Genomic DNA, 24,355 nt, shown 5'->3' with positions numbered 1-24,355 from the left:
TTGGGCATTGTGTCCATTGAGTAACGGTTTAAGACTGATCATGGTTTGTCTTACAATTGTTATTGCTATTGTTATTATTAGGAAAAATAATTATTTTCTAGCATTTGCTCACTTCCCTCTGCTTATTTCAAACAAATCTTCTTAGGTTTCTCCCAATTTGTCCCTTTCATCATTTCTAACAGCATATTCATATATCGCAATTCCTAATTTTTATGCGTACAGCTCCTTTTCTTCTCTTTCTTATTTCTTTGGGGCGTAAGCCTAGGAGTAGTATAACTGAGTCAAAGAATATGATTGCTTAGGAACTTTGAAGGCAATGTTCTAATTTACTTTTCAGAATGGCTGAACCAGTTAATTCACAGGTATAACAACTGTGTATCAATGTGCCTATTATCCCATGACTTCTCTAGCATTTATTATTTTCCTTTTTTTGGTCAACCATGCCAGTCTGAGAGGTCTTAAGTGAAACCTCAGAGTTGCTTTAATTTGCATTCCTCTAAAAACTGATGCTTTGGAGTGGAGTTTTTTTTTAAATATATATAGCTATTGATAGTTTTTATTTCTTTCTTTGAAGAAATGTATAGCTGTTTATAACCTTTCATCATTTACTAATTGGGGAATGACTCTTGTTTTTATAAATTTGAATCATTCCCTGGCATACCTTTTAATTGAGATTCTTTATTAGAGAAACTTGTTAAAAAAGTATTTTTCTCCAGAGAACCATTTCATTTCCAATTTTGTTTTGTTTTTGCAAAAACTTTTAATTTTATATACCCCAAATTATCCCATTTTTATCTTTTGTGATGTTCTTTATATCTTGGTTAGTCATCAGTATTTCCCCTATTTCTTTCCTTATTAATCTAGTTTATTCTATGGCCTTTCATAGCTATCATATCCAGTTAGAACTTATCTTGGTATATGGCATACAGTATTGGTTTAAGCCTAATTTTTCCCAGCAGTTTTTATCAAATAGTGAGTTCTTACCCCATACCTGGAGTCTTTAGGTCTGTTGATCAATTGACTACCCTGTTTATTTGCTTCTTTGTTAGAAGCCACTTCCAATGATAGACCTCTGTGTTTCTTAGTCACTACTAAATCATTTCAGTGATTATTCCTTTATATTTTGAAATCCAGTAGTGCTAAAACATCTTCCTTTCCACTTTTTTCTTTATTACCTTTGAGATTCTTGATTTTTTGTTCCTTTAGATGAATTTTTAAGGATTTTTTTTGCTAATTAAAAAAAATCCTTTTGTAGTGTGATTGGTATATCAACAATGAATAAATAAATTAATTTAGTTTCATTTACATATTTCTCCAGTTATTTAGGTCTATATTTGAGTAGTGTTTTATAGTTTTAATGAAAATACTTTGTATGTGTATATCTTAGTAAGTAGGAGATAAAGTCTTAACCAGAAAAGGAAAAGAGGCAGTTATAAAAGATAAAATGGTTTGATTACATGAAATTCAAAAGTCTTTGAATAAGCAATTAATATATGATAAATTTCCCACATTTGTATAAAACTAACAAATATATAAGATCCAAAGGCCATTGCCCAGTATAGAAGTAGTTAAAGGATATGCAGAAATAGTTCCCAAAAGAAGACTTATAAACTGTTAGTAATACCTCATACTCATCAGATTGGCCAAGTTAACAAAGAAAAAAAAAGAAAATTGCAAATGCTGGAGGGGCTATGGGAAATGAGCTACATTTAATGCATTGTTACTCTGTGAATTAGTATAGTCACTATGGTAAATAATTTGGAACTAGCAAATTAAATTTAAAAAAGCTAAAATGTGTTTTTCCTTTGATCCAGAGATTTAATTACTATCGGGTATATGTATATATATATATATACCCCAAGGATTTCATTGGTAAGAAAAGCTCCATGTATTAAAAAAAATATTTATAGCAGCACTTTTGTGGTAGTCAAGAACAGGAATTAAGAATAGATGTCTATCCATTGGGAAATGGCTAAAGCAATTTTGGTACATGAATATAATGGTATATGCTTGAAGAAACAACAGAAATGGAAGAAACATGGAAAAACATCAACTGGTACAAAGTAAAATAAACAGATTCATGTCTCTGTGTGTATGTGTATAATTTCCCATACACATAAAAGACATTTTTCAGTAGATGGAAGACATGGTTGAAAATTTCTTATACTGAATCATACAGAATCTTTTATCCAAGCTTAGTAAAGAAGAAAATAACCATCTTTTAACACACATATGATTGACCCCAGCAAGTTTTAAACTACCTTTAGAGGAAGTAAGGTGTTTAGGCTTACTAGGGACCTTAAATCTAAATCCTTTATTTTACAAATGATAAAACAAATAATCCAATGTCACACTGGTAGAACCAGAATTTGGACCTAAGCCTTATGACACCAAATCTATGCCAAATTACTATATTACTAATGTCACTAAAATGATAAAACTACATTTAAAAAAAAATTCTTGTGAGCTGCAGTCTTAGAAATGCTAGGCCCTTTTAAAGTCATTAGAAACCTTATTCAAATCTCATCTCTGGTACTTACTATTTTTATAACATCTTCTGGCCCCAGTTTCCTTAAAAATGGTAATATCTATCACTTCACAAGGTTATTATGAGGATGAAACATAAAACACTTTGCAAGTCTTAAAGTATGCATATATATCTATATTATATGCATTGCTGCAGCTTCGTATTTCAGAAATTCTGAGTGACCTTCCTTTATCTTTAGTACAAATTAGTATATTTTTATTATGTATGGGCTATTAAGACCACAGTAAAATATGAATATATCTATGTATGTACTTATATAGTCTTCTAATATGTTCTTTGAAATTAACACAAAACCCACATTCTTAAGGCTCATTGTGAGTCTATTAAAAATTAGGTAGGTCATGTCTTAATAGTTTGTAAAAGAAAACCTAAGGCAATGACAATTATAGATTACATTCCTTGCCAATAATATCAGTGGCCTTGATGCTAGTACGTATGGAAATGGCTGGTGACATTTTCTGTATTCAGCAAAATTTTGGAGAAACTCCTTCTAGAGCCCCCTATTTTTCATTGTTGTTTAACTTTTCCTACCTCCTACTTAGTATTGTGGTGTTAGCAAATGTTCTGTAATGAGACCTACAGAGTGGTGCATTCCCAAAGAAGTCAGGTGATTGTTGCATTAAGGCAGCTGCTTGAAGTTTTAGTCAGTCAGTGCCCCTCTGCCTTCTGCCACAGGATCACTTGTTATTTATCAAACTCTTAAAAAGCTTTCAGTGCTGACTGGGTTTAAAAACAAAGATTATGCTGAAGTCTTTTGGGTGTTCCAATGGGAATTACATTGATCTGGTGTTTGGCTTTGGTTCTTATCAAGTGGATTACCTCTAAGGTAAGCCATAATGCTTTTTCAGGATGTAAAAATTAATGTTATAAGTGTGAGAGAATAAATAGCTAATGGATTTCTCATACTTCATCTTAAAATTTTCTTCTATAGCTGTCATTAGATTTTTAATGACCATCAAGCAGTCTTAAAATTGCTATTTGCCGTTTTTAGTTATTTTAAGCAAATTTATTCTTAAACTTTGTAAAAGGACTTTTTTAGTGAATAGGTTAATAATCTATATGGAATATACCAATTTTTTATAACTAAAGAAGCTTTATTTCCTTGTGGAGGAAAAGTCTTTTTAAAAAAACAAAGACAAAAATGTATTTCTCAAATATAAACTATAAACTTTGTCCTTCATTAGGACAGAATTCATTTTGTTTGGCTTTCCTTGCTTTCCTCTTTCCTCCCCAGTTCTATGTTAGGCCTTCTAATAATTGAATATTTCTTATTGTGAAAGTGCCAGTTCAGCTTTATATGTATCTTTATATATATCCACTGGGTGAGATTTTATTGATGATTGGTTATCATCTGAAAATCTTTTATGTACTAGATTATGGCTGCAATTTTATTATTTCTAATAATGATCAAACATGTAATATAATTTTCCTGCCAAAATTTATATTCTTTTATCCATTTAAATTTTTAAAATTTACAAACTTAGGCAAATTCTTTCTTTAATAAAAGGAACAAAATATTTTTTGTTGGCCTAGAACCCAAATACCAGGCCGAAAGAGATTAATACATTAACCTGTTGCCATCTAGTGTCTGGAACTTTGCATTTGAAGTATCTTCAGTGATTGCAATATTACAGTTTTTTTAATCATGTTCAAATTTTTCTTTCAATCTGTAATGCAAGTTGCCTATTATCAGATCTGAGACATTTGTCTTAAAATTTATAAAACCAGAATTACTTTTGGAGTTATTTTGATAGTTTTAAGAATGTTTAAAAATTTAATGCTTAAGCAACACAATATTTGTAAAATGCCATATTCCAGGGCAAAAATTTGATTATTTTAAGGAAGTGTGACACATTGTTCTTTGAGAAGTCTTTATTCATATAAAGAAAATTTATACCTTTAATATCAAGAAAGCTTATAGTTTTAAATTTTAGATATTATTTTATTGATAGAATTCATATTTAATCACTTGTCAAATTGTACCTTTTTATAACAATATATAGTTCTTTAAAAACGCTTTCTAAATTATTAAGTAAAATTCAAATTAATGTTAATAGAAGTATAGCCTTTTTAATTGACTATAAAGCTTTTCTGTCAAATATAGAAATTTGAGAGTAGGCATTTTCGTAAGCTATGTGTTATTATTCACAAAAGAAATATTTCAACTTTGAAAATTATTTGAGGTGAATACAAATTAATCTTGGAATGATGGAACAGAAGATATACTTGCTGTGTTTGAGGGATTAGGGTCCAAACAAAAGCCTACTCCATTTAGATTTGTAGCCATGGAAAAGTCATTTGACTTCTCAAGGCCTCAATCTTCTCATTTGTGAAATAACAGATTATGAAATAAGGAGTTTGGATTAGATGATTTCAGAAGGTTTTTCTAGCCCCAAATACTGTGGGGGGAAATGATCAGTTTATTTGAGGGGTGGTAAGCGTAAAATTTCCACATATATTAGTATTTTGTTTTTAAAAGGTTTTTTACATCATTCCAAACATGTTTTCTAAACTTTAAATGAGGAAATTTAAAACATTTTTATCTTATTATTTACTGATCATATTTGTCCAATTCCTGAGAGCTGCATTTTTTGTAAATTTTTATAAATAAATTTACCCTTCCATGTTTTTAAAACAAGATTTCTATATCTCTCAAATATGTCAAAATTTTAATTAGCACACCATTCCTCCCAATAAATTCTGGTTTCTGCTTTGTCCTTTGACATAGTCCAAAATAGTATTCTTTCAAACTGCTAAATTTGATTTTTATTCCCCTTTAGAATTAACTTGCTACATTTGTCTTATTTTAAATAAAATTTATATTCAAATAATCAGGCTACATAAATGTATAATATGTTTATACCAAGAATAAACATAAAGGTGATTCTTTACTTTTTATTCTTCTACTCTCCCACTCATGTACTTCCCAGTTTAGCTAAACTGAAGTCATTATTCCACATAATTTTGATCTTTACTGCCCTTCTGCTTTTAATTCCTCACCCAGGAATGAGCCTTCCCTTCAAACCTCCCATCTCTGCTTATTGAAACTCTTTCCTTTTTTTCAAGGCCCACCCCAACAGTACCTGTACTGGGAAGCCTTATTGTACCCCTACCTCAGCTATAAATAAGCTTTCCCCTCTTCTGCCACTCAGTTTTTAAAATTTCTCCTACATAATTATCACAGCCTATTTTGTACTTCAGTTCTTTCTTTATATATAACAGAGAATATAACTGATAATATAGCCCACCAGAGTATAATCTTGAGGGCCCAGAAAGCTTGTTAACTCAAGTGCAAACTCATCTATTTGACATTTAAACTGTTTCATAGGCTGGTTCCAACCAACTTTCCCAGGCTAATTATTACATGTTCTCCTTCACACACTCCTTAGTCTAGCCAAAGGAGTGTTCATTCTTTTACTCACACATAACATTTCCATGCCTTATACCTGGAATGCTCCCCAGTGCTCCCCCAATGTTCCACTCAAATGTCACCTCCTGCCTGAACTGATTCCTACCAGTGCTGCTGCTAGTGCCCTCCAATTATATGTAGTAGTGGTGAATATTTGATAAGTGGTTGTTGAATGAATGAATTTTGTAAAATGATTCACTTCGGTGTTCTTTCACAGTGATTCTGTTTACCTAAAATTTTCAGGAACATTAAATGTGGAATCTATATTTTTATGTAATTTTGCATTAAGATCAATTTTATTACATACCTTTGAAAAGTATTTGAAAACAATCAGGATCCATATATTTTTTTAAATTTTCTTTGATTTTAGGAAGTTTAACTTTTAATCCAGTTAAAAAGTTACATATTAGGGGCAACTAGGTAACTCCAGGGCTGGAGTCTGTAGGACCTGGGTTCAAATTTGTCCTCAGACACTTCCTAGCTATGGGGCCCTAGGCAAGTCACTTAACTCTCATTGCCTATTTCCCTTAACACTCTTTTGTCTTAGAATTGATATAAATTCTAAGATAGACAGTGAGAGGTGGGGTTTTTTTTAAGTCACATTCTTAAGAATATTGGGCAAAATAATTTTTTTTTATTGTTTTCTTCTGTTGAGAAACTATGTTGGTAGGAGATTGAGTCATCACAACTCCAGAAAGGTAGGAAAAGAGTGTTGGTGTGATAATCTTACAAAATAGTCAAAGGGAGTCACTTTGGGAACCTGCAATGTAGCTTGTTTTTTGTTTTTTTTTTCTATAGCTGTCAGTAGTTTCTGATTAGCTCAGCCTCGCCCATGTTTTGACCTATACTTGCTTTTACAAGCTGTTCTCAGGATGGCTAAATTAGAAAGTCACGAGTCAAAGCCTCTCAGTTATTTCCATTCACTGATGAGGTGGAAATGTGGATAAGAACTGTGTATTTCATAATTGGCAATTGACATGGTGTTTTGATTATAATTTAACTTCACAATTTTCCAGCAAAAATGTACTTGTGTTTTTTTCGCTATTAACTTTTAAAACAAACCAGTAACTGTAACAACCCTTTGTAATCAAATATTCACTGCATAATCTTTATAATATAACTTGATTGAAATTTCTGACTTGCAGAGTTACAAATTAATTATCTGGAGAGCTTTTTCAAAATTAATATCTTTAGGGTATCTTGTTATAAAGATCAAGTGGAAAGGTTTAAAGGATTAGCATGTAATTATTTATGCTAATATCTATATCTGGTGACATTTTTCAGGATCTTTTAGCTTAAGCATTGAACTAGTTTTGAAGCTTGGTTTTGTTTTTTTTCCTTCACATTGGTTGCATAAATTTTTATTTCATTTGGGAAATTTATTTATTATACCAATCACTTTATCAAATAATTATTATATCTTTAAATAATTTGTCTACAAATTAAGTTTTGTTTTATGATTCACTTAATGATTTATGTTAGGATAATATAATTTTATACATTTACAGCTGAAAATGAGTTTTTAATAAGATCTGGATCTTTTAACTTTTAGCATAAGGTTTATATTAACTTTTTAAACTATAACTTTGGCTTTTACATTAGCTATGAAATATATTAGCATTAATTTTAATATACATGAATTAACTCTTGTCTAACAATCAGTAAGATTTGACAGTGAGTTACCATTAGGACATGTAGAATTGTTAGCATAATAAAATAAAATTTTAACATAGCCACACACACACACAAAATTAATTGTGCCTTATATTCTTATCCCCAAAGTGAAATGTTTTCCTCACAATAAAGAAATCTGTTAGACATTAGAAACTTGATGGAAATTGCTTGTAGCATAGGGTCATTTCTCTGTTTTGTGGTTTCCTTATTCTGATTTGGCTCATAAAAATAAATATTTTCACATGTCCTATCATGAATCCCAGGACTCTCCATATAACAGTATTATTTTAACTGTATTGAGTTTTGTAAGCTAATCATTTTATGTAGGACAGAGACAGAGAGAGATTGAGACCCCCAACTGCCAGCCAATGGTTTTTAGTACCAAATGATGGACAGATTTCTTGCTTGAGAATAAATTAATCCAAATTTAGCAAAAAAACATCTGTAGGTTTGTTGTCTGGATTCTTAGTAAACTTTTAAAAAAGAAATTGACACAATTTTTAACCAATACAACTGGAGCATATGAATTTTTGTTTTTCTATTTTAGCTAATTTGACAGCAAAGGAATTATCTTGCTTAGATACCTAAAAGAGATAGAATTTTTTTGTCTTTCATATTGAACAGGTTAGCCATGGGGATTTTAGAAAGAAAACACATATTCCTATGTAAGAGGTGAGTTCTTTAGACTTTCAAAATATGTAATAAAAAGTATTTTAAGGGGGAGAAATAATTTTATTAGGTTCATTTCGAAGAACAAAACACAACCTGTTCAATTTAATCATTGGTTTTCAAAATCAAACCAGGAAGAATATCATTGAAAAAATGGCTAGATGATGTGAACATTTGGTGTTGTAACCTCTGTTTTGAAGTGTGATCAATTTTAGTTAATCAGCATCAAAAAGTGTTTGCTTAGACATACATAAGCCTAAAAAATTTAGTTATGTAGTTATAGAATATATTTTATGTGCATAGAATACAGAATTACATGTATAATTTGTAGAAGATAATTATAGAAATTACATTTTTTTAAAGATTGGAGGGTATCTCAGAGGTTATATATAGTCCAATATCTTAATTTTGGAAGTAAGGAGAAAAAAAAACATAGATTGTGACTTGAAGTGGTGGTTACAGCTAATCCATTTTCAGAGCCAGGAGGAGGAAACTCAAGTCTCTTTGCTCTTGCAAAGTTAGTTCTGCTATTTATCATCTTTTTACTTTAGACAAGTCACTAACCTTCTAAATCTTGGTTACCTCACCTATAAAATGAACAGGCTGGTATAGATGGTCTTTGAATTCATTTCAAGTTTTAAATCTATCAAACTAGAAGACTGAGAATCTTGGAGAATATGAATGTCAAAAATATGATTTTAACTGAGATTTTTATGACTTTAAATCCATTGCTCTTTTCTATCTATTACACTGCTTTTTACCAAACTTTGCACCAGTTCCTCATTGTAATAGAAAGTAATACTGGGTACTCAAAGGCTGCAGTCAGGATCTAACAAATTCTGCCTTGTTGGAAAGTCTCAAGAACATATAGTCTGCCTTCTGAGGACCAGCTAAGTGTGGTGATCAATTCTTTGGCTATAACAACCCATGCAGCAAAGAAGAATTTAAAGTGGCCCTCAGTCCCATGAAGCATCTTTTAACTGCCCTAGTGACTGTAGCAGAAGGGGGACAGAGGGCATAAAGAATCATGCCCTCTGTAGAGCATAGATAAATATTAACTTAATTGTAGGTATTGTCAATGGGAGCAAATTTTCCAGTGATTAAATAAAAATAATGCCAGATGAACTTAAATCCTATCAGCCTCTGCATTTTTTCCATAAATCAAATCAGAATACTCTCATGATCAATATTTCCTGGAGGAGCAATATGAAAAATAACTGCATCTTGTAGTCCAGCATTTCTTACATAGGATGATTCAAATCAGCATGTAGATGTAATATTGAGGGAATACATGTATTAAATATATTTCAATACTTTGACTTTAGCAAAATAATGGAATGGGAAGAAGGGTAAAAATAATGTTATAAATATGGTCCAGAATTGATTCATAAGTCATATAAAAGAGGAGAGAATAACCAAATGATCTGAGGGGCCAACTTGGACCTTATTGTACCCTCCAAAAGTGGCCAAGAAAATATTAGTGGTTATTACATGCTTCCTTTTCCAGCACTGAAAATTTTCATAAGAAAAAAACACAAATTGAAGGCATCCTCAATGAAGGAATAAGAAAGCAACAGCTAGTATTTCTTTATAGTTCCATAGCTGAATAACTAGTGTAGATAATGAGATCCTACTGTGCTTATTTTTCAATAATTTAAAATATTTGATTCAATAAAGGAAAAATACTTTTATTATAATAGCTAGCATTTATGTAGCCCTTTAATATTTGCAAAGTATTTTACAATGTTAACCTCATTTGATCTTCACAACTACCTTGTGATGCAGGTGCTATTATTATCCTTTTTCAGATGAGGAAACTGAGACTAGGAGAGTTTAAATTATTTGCTTAGAGTCACATAAGCTTTTAACATAAGGCTCAGATCTTCATGATTCTAAGCCGAGTGAAAATTAAATATATATATATATATATATATATAGATATATATTAAAGGGTGTGTGCGTATATATACACATATATGTATGTATATTTATACACACACATATACATATAACTTTCTGATATCAATCAATACTTAAGTAGAAAAATACTTGCAAAGATATTTACCACCTATATTGATGCTGAACTATGCAAATGAACAAGAATTCCCTAGATTCTAAGGTCTTCCAAATGCTTCTTTTTGCAAATGTCAGTCACCAATCCATGAGCATTTATTATTTATTTAGTGTTTATATGTGCTAGGCCCTGTGCTAAGCCCTGGTGTTAAAAAGAAAAATGGTTCCTACCCTCAGGAGATTCATATTCTAATAGTGGGAACAGTTGGCACTTAGATTTCTGCAGTGGCTGGATTGTAATCTCAGAGGTGAATGGGGATGGAACCTGGAAAATGTCTTTTTCAGAAGATAGGGTTTAAGTCGAGTCTTAAGGACAGGGAAATGGAGGAAAGGGTCCACAGAGAGGCACAGTGCTGGCATAGCCAGCACAAAAGCACAAAGTCAGGAGATGAAGAGTATTGTATAAATATAAGTAGACCGTGTACTTGTATCATAGAGAGGTTATCAAATGTAAGAAGATTAGAAAGAAGGGGTTAAGTTATGAAGAGCATTAAAATGTCAGAGGATTTCATAGGTGGTCTTAGAAATAATAAGGAGCCATGGGATTTATTATGCTGATTGGATCGAGTTCTAGGTGTTTGCAGAGCCTCCTATATGAGATTTTTAAGTTTTCAGAAGAGTTCAGAAGTTGAACTAAACACATAAAAGAGGAAAAAATGAATAAAGTGTCTTTGTGCAACCAATGCAAGTAATAGTCAACTACTATACCTGACACTGCACTTAGCTAATGTTGAGAGCAAGGAATAAGTGACTGGACAGTCCATAATGCATTGGTTTGACATCTCTTCCTTTTATGGAGAATTTACAAGGGACATAGACAACAGTTACATAAGTTAAGTAAGATGAGAGGTGATGGATGAGATGTGTTCTGCTTCATTTGAAGGAATACCAACCTTGATAATTGCAGAGCAATTGGAATATAATGAAAAGGGTTTTTTTTGGCAAATAATTCCTAACAAAATCCATGTAAATAATTAAAATCAGGATTTTTTTTTAAGAAGAAAAAAACCATGAAGTTTTCAGAAAGGAAATAATTGTATATTTAAAAGTTTGTTGGAGACAACAGAACTGAGCACACTTCAGGTACTTATTAGATGTGTGAAAATCCTGCACAACTCACTGAGCCTTGATGCTTAGCTTCCTGGTCTGAAAATGTTAATAGTCACTTTGTACTGCATGTTTCTTAGGGTTCTCATAAAGAAATGTAAACTTGTAAACTTAAAGGCATAATTTGAGTTGTTATACATTTACAGTCAGTGGACATATTGTTAATTTATTCTTATTCACTAGTTAAAGTAGATTTTCTAAAAGACTTGGCAGCTGTTTCTCTTCCAAGTATGGATTAAGTAATCAAACTATACTTTTAAAAAAGGATATTTCAGACTTTTAATGAATTGTCCTGATTATTTTGCTTTTACTATAAGTTCAAGAAGAATTTAGAGGGTAATATGTTTACTTATTAAGAACAAACCAACAAACTTAACTTGTCCTTATTGCATTAATCCTTCTCCTAACATTTAAGTTCTTTCACAATCTGACCAGAAGACTAACTTTCACATGATCTTTCAATTTAGAATGTTTGTTTTCCTCAAACATGTCTTGCATACTTCTTTATTTTGTTATTACCTGTGCTGCTCTCCTTTCTTTTGTGTCCAAATGTTGTTCATTTTATTCATAATTACTAAGTTTTTAATACCACTTTATAAAGCACCTTCCTCATAAGAGCCCTGGGATATAAGAATCATTATCATAGATGAAGTTTAGGTTTGGACATGCTCAGGGTTAAATGAGTAAGTGGAAAAATTTGTTTTCCAATTCAGCCAGATCATATGATGTAGCAGGCTTCATGCTATTTCTCTAAATCCTACTTCTTAGTGAGGACTTTCCTGACAACCCATATCTTTATTTAGCCTCTTTTACTTTTCATGTTCCTATTTTAGGCAGTTTGTTATTTTTCCTTTTGTTCAATATGATACTATTAAAATTTGATTCCATTGGTGATCAGTTTATCATACATGTTTTCTCTCTCTTGCTAGATTATAAACTTTTAGAAGGCAACAATGATTATATTGTCTCCTCCCTCCCTCTTCCCTCACCTCTTGTCGCTCTTTCTTCCCTTTAGAACTAGTGTAATGGCTTACATATAATAGGAACTTAATAAACATCTTTTTGAGCTGAATATATGAAAAGAAACTACCTTGCTGTTTCTCAAAATTAATACTTCTCAATTCTGACACTATTAACAGAAACATACTAGCTGGAAATCCACTATGTTCTTGTTAGTTTCCTAAATGATAATGGGCACATTTGTTTGTTTTATTGCAGGTGTTACATTTTGACATGTATATTAACATATATTAAGAATGCTTTTCTTCTTTTTTAGAGACGTGGAGCAATTTCCTATGACAGTTCTGATCAAACTGCATTGTACATTCGTATGCTAGGTAAGTATCTTTTTCCTTTTTGATGATCTAAGGTGGGATTTGGGATTGTATTTAAGAAAAAATATGTAAGCATTTATATATGGCACAGTAAGTAGATAAAGTGCTGGACTTGGAAATCTGGAAGATTCAAGTTGAGATCCTCCTTCTACTACTTATCAGCTGTATAACCCTAAACAAGTTATGAAAACTCTCCTAGCTATAGTTTCCCAATTTGTAAGATGAGGATAATACTAGCACCTACTTTTTAGGGTTGTTGCGAGAATCAGAAAGAGAAAATAATGTAAAAGCAAACCTTAAAGTACTTGTCATTGTTCTTATTAATTATTAATCTTATTGATTATTATTCTAAATATAATTTCAAAAATTTTTAGATGAATGCCTAGAGATAGGTTAGGCTTGGGTCTTGGGTTTTATTTATCTAAAAGAAAAAGAATGATTTGTCTTCTATACTAATTCTTTAAGATGCTTGAAACATTTTTTACTAGATGCATAGCAAAAATGACATCAATTGATGCATATACTTTATGCATGAACACTAAAGATAGTATTCTCTGTTTGGTTTTCTATTGGTCATAGACATTATATTTACATGTATGTGAATGAATAGAATTTAGAATAGCATTTAAGTAAGAAAACCAATGGTTTTCTACATAAAACTAATATTTTAATCTAAAAACATTGCTGTTTATTAAATTGTATTATATGGTGATTACAGAAACCATATAATTGAGATTTGAGTCTGAATTGGAAACTCAGTAAAGAATTGGAGACTACTTTGATATTAAAATTACTTTAGCTTAAAAAGAACCTTTATCTAATATGTAGACATAATACATTTTAGTAAAACTTAGATCTGAGTATGAATTTTGGGGGGTTGAATGTTTTATTACTTTATTACAATATTACTTTTACCAAAATTATAGAGTTCCGTATCTTTTCTCTCATGGATATTCTAACATTAATTGTGAAGGAATGTAAAAATGACACTACTATGATTATGGTGAAACCATAGGCCTTTTCCTTTCAAAATTGGGAGTGAACAGTTGTCAAAAGGGAGAAATATAAAAACAAATAAGGAATGTTTTGTGTATCTTAAATATAATAGGTGTTTTTATTCCTTTTTTCTACCAATATTTCTAAAATCTCTATATTGATATTAATAAACTTTAAAATAATTGAATCTTACACTTGGAAGAGACTTTAGAAAAGTCCATATATGATGTTATCTGTATTCATTATATATGTGAATATCCCAAGATAGTCCAAACTGGAGGGGGGGAAAGCATATTTTTAATAAAATAATAATGCAGGAGGAATTTTTTTTTGCATTAAGTTTTAATTTGCTCATCTGGTCACCATGCAGATATCATTAAGGTATAAACTCCAGGAAAAAAGAAATAGTCTTTAAATAACAACTAAAATACCAGTTATATAAGTTCATAACAAAAACTACAAAAAATTATGTTGATTATGGAGTAACATTTTCTCAAATCTCTTTTGAACAATTAAAATTTACTTTTATTTTACATGGAAAGTACATTTTGAAGCTGAATTTTGTTCATCTACAAACATTTGTTTACGAGAGAAAATAGAACATTATTTCATTGAAATATATGGCACATGAGAGTACATGAAAGAGTAATAAAAACTAGGAAGCTAATATGAAATTCTTTTAGCTAGCATTAGAGTAAAGACTTTATACCACTTTTGTGCATCATGGGAGCAGCAGGAGAGGAAAGGAGAGACAAAAGAAAAGATTGTTGTCTTAGCCCTGTAATTTATATTTGGGTACAGAAGACAAATAGGAACAGAATACATACTGATGTATAAATTGTATTTGGAAATCTTAGAGTAAGTGGTTACTATGTCTAGTGATCAATCTAAGGTATAATTGTAAAGATTGTTGAGAGGAGTCTTGAAGGCATGATGATAAAAGTCACTCTCATTTATTGAGCATTTTATAGTTTATTCAGTACTTTCTTTACAACACCATTCCCAGCAGGAAAAGTATATTATGGTCCCTGTTTTGCAGGTAAAGCTCTATGGAATTACATGATTGGCTTAATCTCATACAACTGACCTTTATCAGACAGGACTAGAAGTTAGATTTTGACTATCTCTAATGTTGTTATCCCTGTACCACCTTGCATGTTAATCCGGCATAAGTTGAAAGAGAGTGTTCTGGGTAGGAAGTACAGCATTTTTTAAAAATACAAGAGCCTAGAATCACAAAACTCTTTCCAGACAAATTTAATTGAGAAGAAAGCTCTTAAAATTGTTCCAATATTTGTTCTGAAGAGAATTTTAAGTTGAATAAATACCATAATGGATGAAATTTTAACTTTGTCCTTAGGAAAATGGGCATATCCAAATGTATAGTGATTGGAATTAACTTCTGCTCTAATATTTTCTACCATTCCTTCTGAATGACAATAAAATGTGCATTGTAAAATTTTGATTTATATATACATTTTGCTTTTGAAAGAAAATCTTTATCTGCTATAATATAATTACTCTTATGTAGTGTAGGTGTTAGAAGGCACCAAATGTCTGAGGAACTGTTTGTGAACAAGCAAATGATATCAGTCAGCCAATCAGTTAATATTTATTAAGTATCTACTGTACGCCAGGTATTGTGCTAGGCACTGAAGATACCCCCAAAAAGGACAAAAAAGTGTCCCTGACCTTAAGAAGCTCACACAATGTTTGTTGTTTGTAGTTAAATAAAGTTATGTTTTTAAAATGTTTGTGCCTAGGAATAAAGTTGTTGGAGAATAATCTACTTTTTAAAAAATGAATACTAATACTTTTTATGCTAGAAAATTGCTAAATCACTGGAATAGGAAAGGCTTCATTTTTGGAATGTAGCTTCTTCTTTTTATTTAAGCTGTTTCATGTAACCTTAATGAGAACAAAGCAATTACTACTTTTAGATGTAATGGGGCAGAAAGCAAAATATGTAGATTTGAATTAGTCCCATGTTGAATGTTATATTTTCTGTTCATTCACCAAGTATTTGTTAAGCTCTCATTTGCCAGACATCGGGCTAAGTGCTGGGAATACAAAAAAGAGCAGAACACAATCCATGCCCCCAAAGAGTTCACAGTTCTAATGGGCAAGACAACATGCTTACATAGAATATTGTCTATTCTATGTTATAAATAATAGACTTGTGACTCAGAGCAGGTTACTAGCATAGGAGAGAGGTTGGTGGATGACACCAGGAAAGGCATCTTGCATGATGTCATATTTCAGGTGAGAACTAAAGTAGGTAAGGGAAGCCTGGGGGCAAAAGTAAAAAAGCATAATATTAAAAACTTGGAAAACTAGGGGCAGCTGGGTGGCTCAATGGATAGAAAGTCAGGCCTGAAGATGGGAAGTCCTGGCTTCAAATTTGGCCTCAAATACTTCCTAATTGTGTGACCAGGAGCAAGTCATTTCTTAAACCCAATAACCCAGACTTTACTACTTTCTCTGCCTTGGAACTGGTAGTGTAAATTCTAAGACAGAAGGTAAGGGTTTTTTGTTGTTGTTGTTGTTGTTGTTGTTGTTGTGGTTGTTGTTATCATTTTTTAATGAAATATGATAAACAGCCAGTGAAAAGACACTGTGATTTGGAATGGAGTATAGTATGTGGGACCAAAAAGGCAGGAAAGGGACAGATTGTGAAGCCTTTTAAATGCCAAACAGAACATTTTCTAGTTGAGATTATTTTAGGTTATAGGGAGCAAGTGGAATTTGTTGGGTGGCAGAAATAGACCTAACTTTAGCAGCTGAGTGGAAGATAGATTAGAATAGGAAGAAACAAAGTGACCAACGAGAAGGCTATTATGGTATCTCAGGATCCTACAAAATGGCTTTAAAACAAAAATGACCAAAAATGGGCTACAGTGATTTCATAAGTTTATATTCTAAAGCATAGCAAAAAAAAAAGACAAAAAATAAGATATGTGGTAATGAGAAAATCAGCCATCAATTTGCTTTTCCATAGCTAGATATATCTTGTATCACGTCTCATATGAGTGACCTGATTCTCAGCAGCCATCAAAAACTGATGTTGCTATCTAGATGAAAATTTTTTTTTTTATAAATCCTTACCTTCTGTCTTGGAATCAATACTGTATATTGGTTTCAAGGCAGAAAAGTGGTTCAAAGCAGAAGAAGGGCTGGGTAATGGGGGTCAAGTGACTTGCCCAGGGTCACACAGCTGGGAAGTGTCTGAGGCCAGATTTGAACCTAAGACCTCCTGTCTCTAGGCCTGGCTCTCAGTCCACTGAGCTACCCAGCTGCCCCCTAGATGAAATTTTGAAAGACTAACCAGGTTAAATAAGTAGGAAGCAGATACTGAGACTATACTTCCTCAGAGCATAATATAGTGAATCATCCTTGCCTTTGAATGCAGGGTCTGTGGTTGTTACTTGATTCCCAAGTGAATTAAAGAACAAAGCCTTTATATACTTTTGGACATTCAGAAAATCTTTTTGCTACATGTGTTTAGTTTGGACCATAGCTATGAAATCCTTCTGAAATATGTATCAAAAATTTCAGAGAGTAGAATGACATGCTTTCTGATAGATTATGGGTGTGTGTTTGGGTGTATGAGTGATTTAAGACCCTAAGTGAATCAGCATATAAAATTACCTACTCACAATGTTGAATTTTTTCCTCCACTGAGATAATATAACTAGATAAGCTTACTAAAATATTAGATTAAATTATATTATTTGAGATTCTTAGGTTTTAGATTATTCTCTGGAAAGTTCAATTAATAGGATATCCTAGAAAAAAATTCACAGAATCACATTCTACCTTAGAATATCAAAAGCTTGAATATTTCAAAGATATTGGCTTTGATATAATTACCAAATGAATTCTGAACAAGGTCTACTCCCAGTACAGTTCACTTCTGCAAACATTTATTAACCACTTGTTATGTGTATAGCACCAAGCATTTGGTGCCAGTCAAATTTTACCTAAGAAATCATCTTTGCTGTCAGGTAGCTTACAGACCAGTGGGAAGATGAGGCTTAAACTGCCCCAAACCCTTATTCAAGGAAGTGACTCCTATAGAGAAAGATGTAGGCAAACTAGCAGAACTGGCAAGGCATCCTGAAGGAGAAACAGTGCCAAGTAATTAAAACCAATACGACTACCCATTTTCCTTGGATCCTAATAGAGATAGCCCAAAGCCTTGGAAACAGCAGTATCCTCTAGACCTCTGACCTTGCTTTCAGCCCAGGCCCCAGAACCATCAACTTAGGAAGCAATACTAGTGTACATATAGCTTCTTGCTTGCTTCTGCAAAACTTTTGAAGAACAGTAAAAGAAAGTGTTGTTGGCTCTGTCAAGTGACTCAATGTTAGAAATTGATGATTTTATCAAGCTAAATGACAATAAAGAATTAATGTTATTACTAAGTGTATTGTCATTGGTTTTGCCACTGCACCCTAAGGACCATGAGACTTTTCTATCCAATTTGAGGTTGCAAATTTCTTAGTGTGTTATTTCTGCCATTAGAATGTGAGCCCCTTAAAAGAAGGAACTGTCTTTTATCTTCTTCTTTGTTATTCTGCCAACTTTTCTGTTTTTACTTTTTATATCACCAGTATTTAGCACAAAGCTTTGTACATAAGTACTTAATAAATGTGTTTTTTTTATTGTGCATATACAAGCAACTAAGTTTTAAAATTCATGAACGTCTAAGAGATAGACAAAATAAGGTTGTAAGAAATGACAAGGCAGAAAGCAAGGAATATTTCTTTAAGATATGGAATTTGAACAGCAGTTTCCAGGAAGGATTAGAATTAAATAAACATTAAGGTTTGTTTGGGGGGGGCGTGTGGCTAGCTTTTATTTTAGGTGCTTTAAATAGCATGAACTGTTTGGCTGTTATACCATAGTATATCTGAAGCGAAATAATGTGAAATAAAACCAAAAATGTATAATAGTTTGAATGCTAGGCCAGCAACCATTGAAGATTATAAGGCAGGGCAATACAAAACTGGATTTGTATGTAAGGAGTAATTCTTTCAGTAATTTTAAGGATGAATTGAAGGGCTATTTCAATAGCCTAAGTGGGTTACAATGAGGCCATGTGCCAGGTTGGAAATAGAAAGAGAAGAGAGGGATATGAGAAAAATAGCTGAAATATATTATTCAACAAGATTTAGTAACTGATGTAGTATTTGAGGTGAGAGAAGAGTAAAAGATAAATGATTTTGAATATAAAATACTAATCTTGGCACTGACAGAAAGGGATGTGTACAGAAGGAATAGATTTTGAAGGAAGGTTGATCATATTGAGTGTGAGTTCTGTTTAAGATATCAGATGTAACAACTCATGAAAGTTGTCTGAGAGAGTAGTTGTAATCTGTCTTGGTGAAGGCAGAATTTATGAAATTGTGCATCCTTGAAATCTAGCCTAGTAAAGCATTCAAGAATAAGTGGTCATCAGCTCTCAAATAGGAGATGCTACTCTCATTGTATAATTGTCAAGTGCTTTCCAAGATGTAACACACAAATCATAGATTTAGTTTTTTACTTGTGGAAGAAAATGTTAAGAACTCAAACAAGTTTGTTCTTTTTCATTTATAACTTTTAATACATTCAGATTCTAAAATGAGCTGTTCTTTAGAATAAAGAAAATTTGGAGATGCTAGAAAACTTAGATTTAATCTAATTTATTAACCTCATTTTATGGCTAAGGACTCTAAAAACTAAATAGTTAGGATTTCTATGATTTTTATTTGCAAGAATTCTGTATAGGAATCATAACTGTAGAAACAGAGATGGTATTTAACTGAAACATGCCTTGACCATTATGTATATGTTGCCCTCTGTTGATTACCTTGCTATGATAGTGTAAAGACCAAGGGGCAGAGTCCACAGGCTATTGGGTCAGTATTAGTTGGGTTCAAACTTGATCTCTGACAGAAACTATGGGATCCTGGGTGAATCACTAAGTTTATGCCTTGGGGCCAAGGCTATTCCCTAGGACTTGAGATACATCTTGGTATAGGAGTAGCCTAAAAAAAAAAGCAAATTGATTTTGCAGTAATCCATAAAATAATTTTAAAGATAACTTATTTCCAAAGGTCCTTATCTCACTATTGGGAGTTATGAAAACATTTGGATTTATGATATCTTTATGAAGTAATGAGTCCACTTCACTCCTACCAAAATCAGTTTCATTACTTCAAACACACTTCCTAATCAACAGAAATACTCACTGCAGTAGCAAACAGAGACACAGAAGATACTTTCCCTCCTATAATATATGGAATTTTACTCCTATTAGATAAACTTAGTGGTCAGAACTGCTTGGTATTTTATCCTTCTTCATTTAGGTCAACTATATAAAAGACTTAGTACTCCTATAATGATTTGAACTAATAAATGTTTCAAAGTAGAAGAGCTACATGGGATGTTGTACTCTCAACAATCAGCATCTTTTGTGTCTTACACAAACTCACCTAAAATGCCTACAGTTAAACTATAAATGGACAGAGTTGCAGATGAGATATTTAATCTTAAAACACAACTAGTAGGTTGTGCTTAAATCTTGGGTTTACCAAAGTGTAATTTTCTATGCTAACCACTGTTTTGAAATTTAACAAATTTGCATAATTTAGGGGTTTTTTTCCAATAGATTTCAGAAACATCTCTGTGCTCATTATATAGAAACACGGGTAGCATTCATTTGTGCTTAACTCCTTTAAGATAAAACAAATAATATGACAAATTACTGGGTTTTCTTTCAATATAAAAATCACAATAGGTTGTCCTTAGAAATGAGTACTATCAATGCTTCTAGCTACATGATCCATAGAAATAATTAGTAGTTAAGGTATATAGATTGCTAATTTTGAGACTGCTTTGTAGTATTACAGAAAGCAGCCTCTGTTCATTTTTGTATTTATCTCTACAGTCTTCCAAGCTTGTATTTTATTCTTGACCCTATCTAGGAGATGTACGAGTAAGGAGTCGGGCAGGATTTGAATCAGAAAGAAGAGGTTCTCATCCATACATTGATTTTCGTATTTTTCACTGTAAGTATTAGCAGTTGAAAGAATACTTCTAATCTAGGCTTTTTTTTAAACCAGAAATTTTAACCTTCATATTAATCCTGTGACAATAAATGGCAGATTTTCAAAGCAATAGCACCCTTGTGCTATTAAAACACACACACACACACACACACACACACACACACACACACACACACACTATATACACACATATATATATATATATATCAACAAAGTATCTTTTGAGCTATTAATAGAGAGGGATTTAAGATTCTAATTAAAGTATTAACATAAATATTAATGATTTATTTAGATTTATTTTGTATCATGTAATTTTGCTGAAGTTTTGTGTTTTTTTTGCTAAGTCTATAAGGCTCTCAGATGCCATCATATTATAATAGTGCATTTCTGCATCTAAACTGAAGATATTAGACTAACTTCTAAGGGCCTGAATCTGTGATATTAAATTATAGGCATTTGGTATTCCCAGATATTAATCATCAAGTATTAAGTACCTATTATGTCAGTTAACTATGCTAGGTGCTGAATATACAAATGCAAAAGTGAGTTAATCTGTTCCCTCTAAGCTTACCTACTCAGACTGTGTACATTTCTATATGATAGGAACATTGGTTGTAATTTTTATATGTATACACATATATACATAATTAACATACACATATAATATAGTCTTAAAGATATGTAAGCTAAAATATGTTTTTAAAGATACATAAAATTTTTAAGCTAAACATAATGTGTTTTTCTGAACTCAACTAACATAACTAGTTGGAGATAATTAATATATGTAAACTCCTAGTAATAATTTCTGAATAGTTTATTAACTGAGTTATATAGGCAACAGGGGATTCAAGAATGACATGACAACATTTTTAAATGGTATCTTCAAAACAAATACATAGCTATAATACTTTACACAAGTCATTTTTATCTTAAATTGCTAAGTAATTTTTTGAGAATATTTTCATGTGACTTTAGGAAAGCATAAAGACACATGTAATAGAAACCTGGCACTTGCCAGAAGACCTAAAAGAGACCAACTGCCTATTTCTTGCATAGTCCTGATGTTCTATAAACAAAGTTTCTGGGAAAGACTGTGTAGTGTGCTTAGGTGTTCTGTTTCATTAACTGCATAGTCAATGAGAGACTCTTTGGGTTTACAGGAATTTAAAAGTCCTTAGTTGGCTTCTGCCAACCCTCTTGGCCTCATTTTCTTCACCTGTCTACACGTGGTGTGATGGCATCTGGTAAGAGACTATATACTGTCAAGGGAAGGGCTGTTGGGCCTTTCCCCCCCGTAAGATCATAGATTCCCAAGAATCAAGCCTACATTTTCAGCATTTTTGTTAGTTCTTTTCTGTTCTTACATGTAAGCAATAGTTTCTGACCCTTCAGATTAGAAAAGTAACCCCAGGAATTAAGGCGAAGATTTGCACCCATTTTATTGCATTCATAGCCCAAGGATCAAGGAATGATCTTTTGGAGTGACCTTTTTTACCCATGTCAACGAAACATGAAATGAGGACTTATTTGATAGCAGTGCCTCCTTTGGATGTGAAGTTGGTGGGAATGATGCTTTGTAAGAACTGAACTAAGTTATGAGCCTAATTCCCTTTCTTACCCCCCAGGTATTGGGAGGTTAATGTCTGTATATTTGCTCTTGTTATATTTTTTCAGTAAAAGCTGATGTATTTGTAAAAGTCAGGGTTAAAATCATTAGAAAAATGTGATTTGTCTGCTGAAAATGATGATACACAGAGAAATCACCAGCCAGCTTAGATTTTCACAAAGAATCTATTGGAGTCTAACCAAGTTGATAAAGTATAAAAAAGTAGTATATCCCATATCTCAAAATAATTATGAGAATGACAAGACCACCCCTCCCACTACTACTACTACTACTACTACTACTACTACTACTACTACTACTACTACTACTACTACTACTACTAATAATAATAATAATAATAATAATAATACCAATAATAAACTAGCATTATTTATATTGGACTTTAAGGATTGCAAGACACTTTTATAAATAACTCATTTTACCCTCACAACAACCCTAAAAGGTAGATGTTATTTTTATCCCTATTTTACAGATGAGGAAAATGAAAAAGATAGGTTAAATGACTTATTCAGAGTCATATAACTAATAGGTTTCTGAGGAAGGATCTGAACTCAGGTCTTCCTTTTCCAGATTCAAGGTCTTCCTTTTCCAGATTCAACTTCTATCCACTATACCACCTAGTTGCCTGCTTCAAAAAGACCTGGAAAGAGCATCAGAACAAGGTCTGACAAGGAAATCCAAGGGGGGAAAATTGTGGATCATTTTTCCAGGCCACCTTAATATAAGGAGACAGATATCTGTGTAACAGGAGATGGAGTCTGTCCAGAAGGGTGGCACTATTCTAAAAGTTCAGCATAGAAATTAAGCCAAGTCCTAAACCTGCACATTAAGGCCAAAAAAGGTCTTGTATCTAGCATGGATAGGCCTGTAGCTAAGCAAGGGGCAGAAAATGTTACCAGCTGGTAGTTCTGTCACTTATTCTCTAGAGCTATATCATAGATCCAGTACAATTTGAAAAGGGGACTTGCTCTTGGAGTGGTGGTCTAGGGAAAGAAGTAGTCCTCAACCTGAGGATTAGTTAGGAAGCAAGGACAGAAGTGACAAACAACTATGTGTATCTGATTCCAAAGTGAGATAGATGTCTGATTCAACTCCCATCTTAGACTGAAACCTGTAGAGCTTTCTGGCTAACTGATGGTAGCTAGGGCCAACATCAGTCTACTAGGATTCCAACAAGGAGCAAGCCCATAGTTGTATTGTCCAGACCTAAATAGAATTGGGAGACTGCAAAGCTCTGATTGGGAAGGCAACAATCAGACTTTACCCTGGATATGAAAGCTTAGAACATACTCAAAGCTTTCAATATAAGCTTCTCTGAAGGTCCTTGAGGAATATCCCATGAAAGCAGAAGCAGAGCCAAATGAATGGAAAATAAATATATGCTAGGTCTAGACATTACCTCTAGAATTGTCACAAAGTAGCAATTCAAGAAGTAAGGCTGGATGAAATAAATTTTAAAAAACAAACACCATAATAAACTATTATGGTGACAGACAGATTAAACACTCAAACACAAAAGAAAATTACTCCAGAATATCTATAAGCAAAACTTCAAAAATAGGCACAACTTGGATATAAATTAACTAGAATTTCTATAAGAAATTAAACAAGGGATTATTTTTAAATTAACATAATTTCATAAATAAGCGTCATAGAGGAAAGAATTAGAAAAAAATGAGAACTGTAGAGGAAAGACTAGGAAGTCAAATTAATTAGCTTAGCATTAGAGGTATAAAACCTTACAGAAACATTAGATTCTTTGAAAGTGATGATACAGAAATGATACAGCAAGAAATATGAGTTAAATGACTGAAAAATGGTACAGTAACTCATAAAAAATAACTTCTGGAAAACAGATCAAGG

General features: G+C 32.2%; 1 protein-coding gene across 5 annotated transcripts in view; it reads left to right on the top strand.

Annotated features, from left to right (window-relative positions):
• The window catches only part of PDE7A (phosphodiesterase 7A), a 133,292-nt gene that overhangs the window by 71,273 nt on the left and 37,664 nt on the right, over positions 1–24,355 (top strand). Inside the window, exons 1-3 of one of the 5 annotated variants that reach the window (XM_007487049.3) lie at positions 2,683–3,374; positions 12,757–12,817; positions 20,782–20,865. In XM_007487049.3, coding sequence (XP_007487111.1) covers positions 3,315–3,374; positions 12,757–12,817; positions 20,782–20,865 — 205 coding nt within the window. In that variant the 5' untranslated portion in view covers positions 2,683–3,314. Of the gene's footprint in view, positions 1–2,678; positions 3,375–12,756; positions 12,818–20,781; positions 20,866–22,025; positions 22,110–24,355 lie in introns of those variants that run through there. The other 4 variants (XM_007487052.2, XM_001379117.4, XM_007487051.3 and 1 more) reach the window with 4 other exon arrangements.

Source organism: Monodelphis domestica, chromosome 3 (genome assembly GCF_027887165.1).
Source record: "Monodelphis domestica isolate mMonDom1 chromosome 3, mMonDom1.pri, whole genome shotgun sequence".
In the NCBI taxonomy this organism is placed as follows: Eukaryota; Metazoa; Chordata; class Mammalia; order Didelphimorphia; family Didelphidae; genus Monodelphis; species Monodelphis domestica.
Note: the sequence above shows the minus strand (reverse complement) of the source record. Positions and strands in the feature narration are given on the sequence as shown.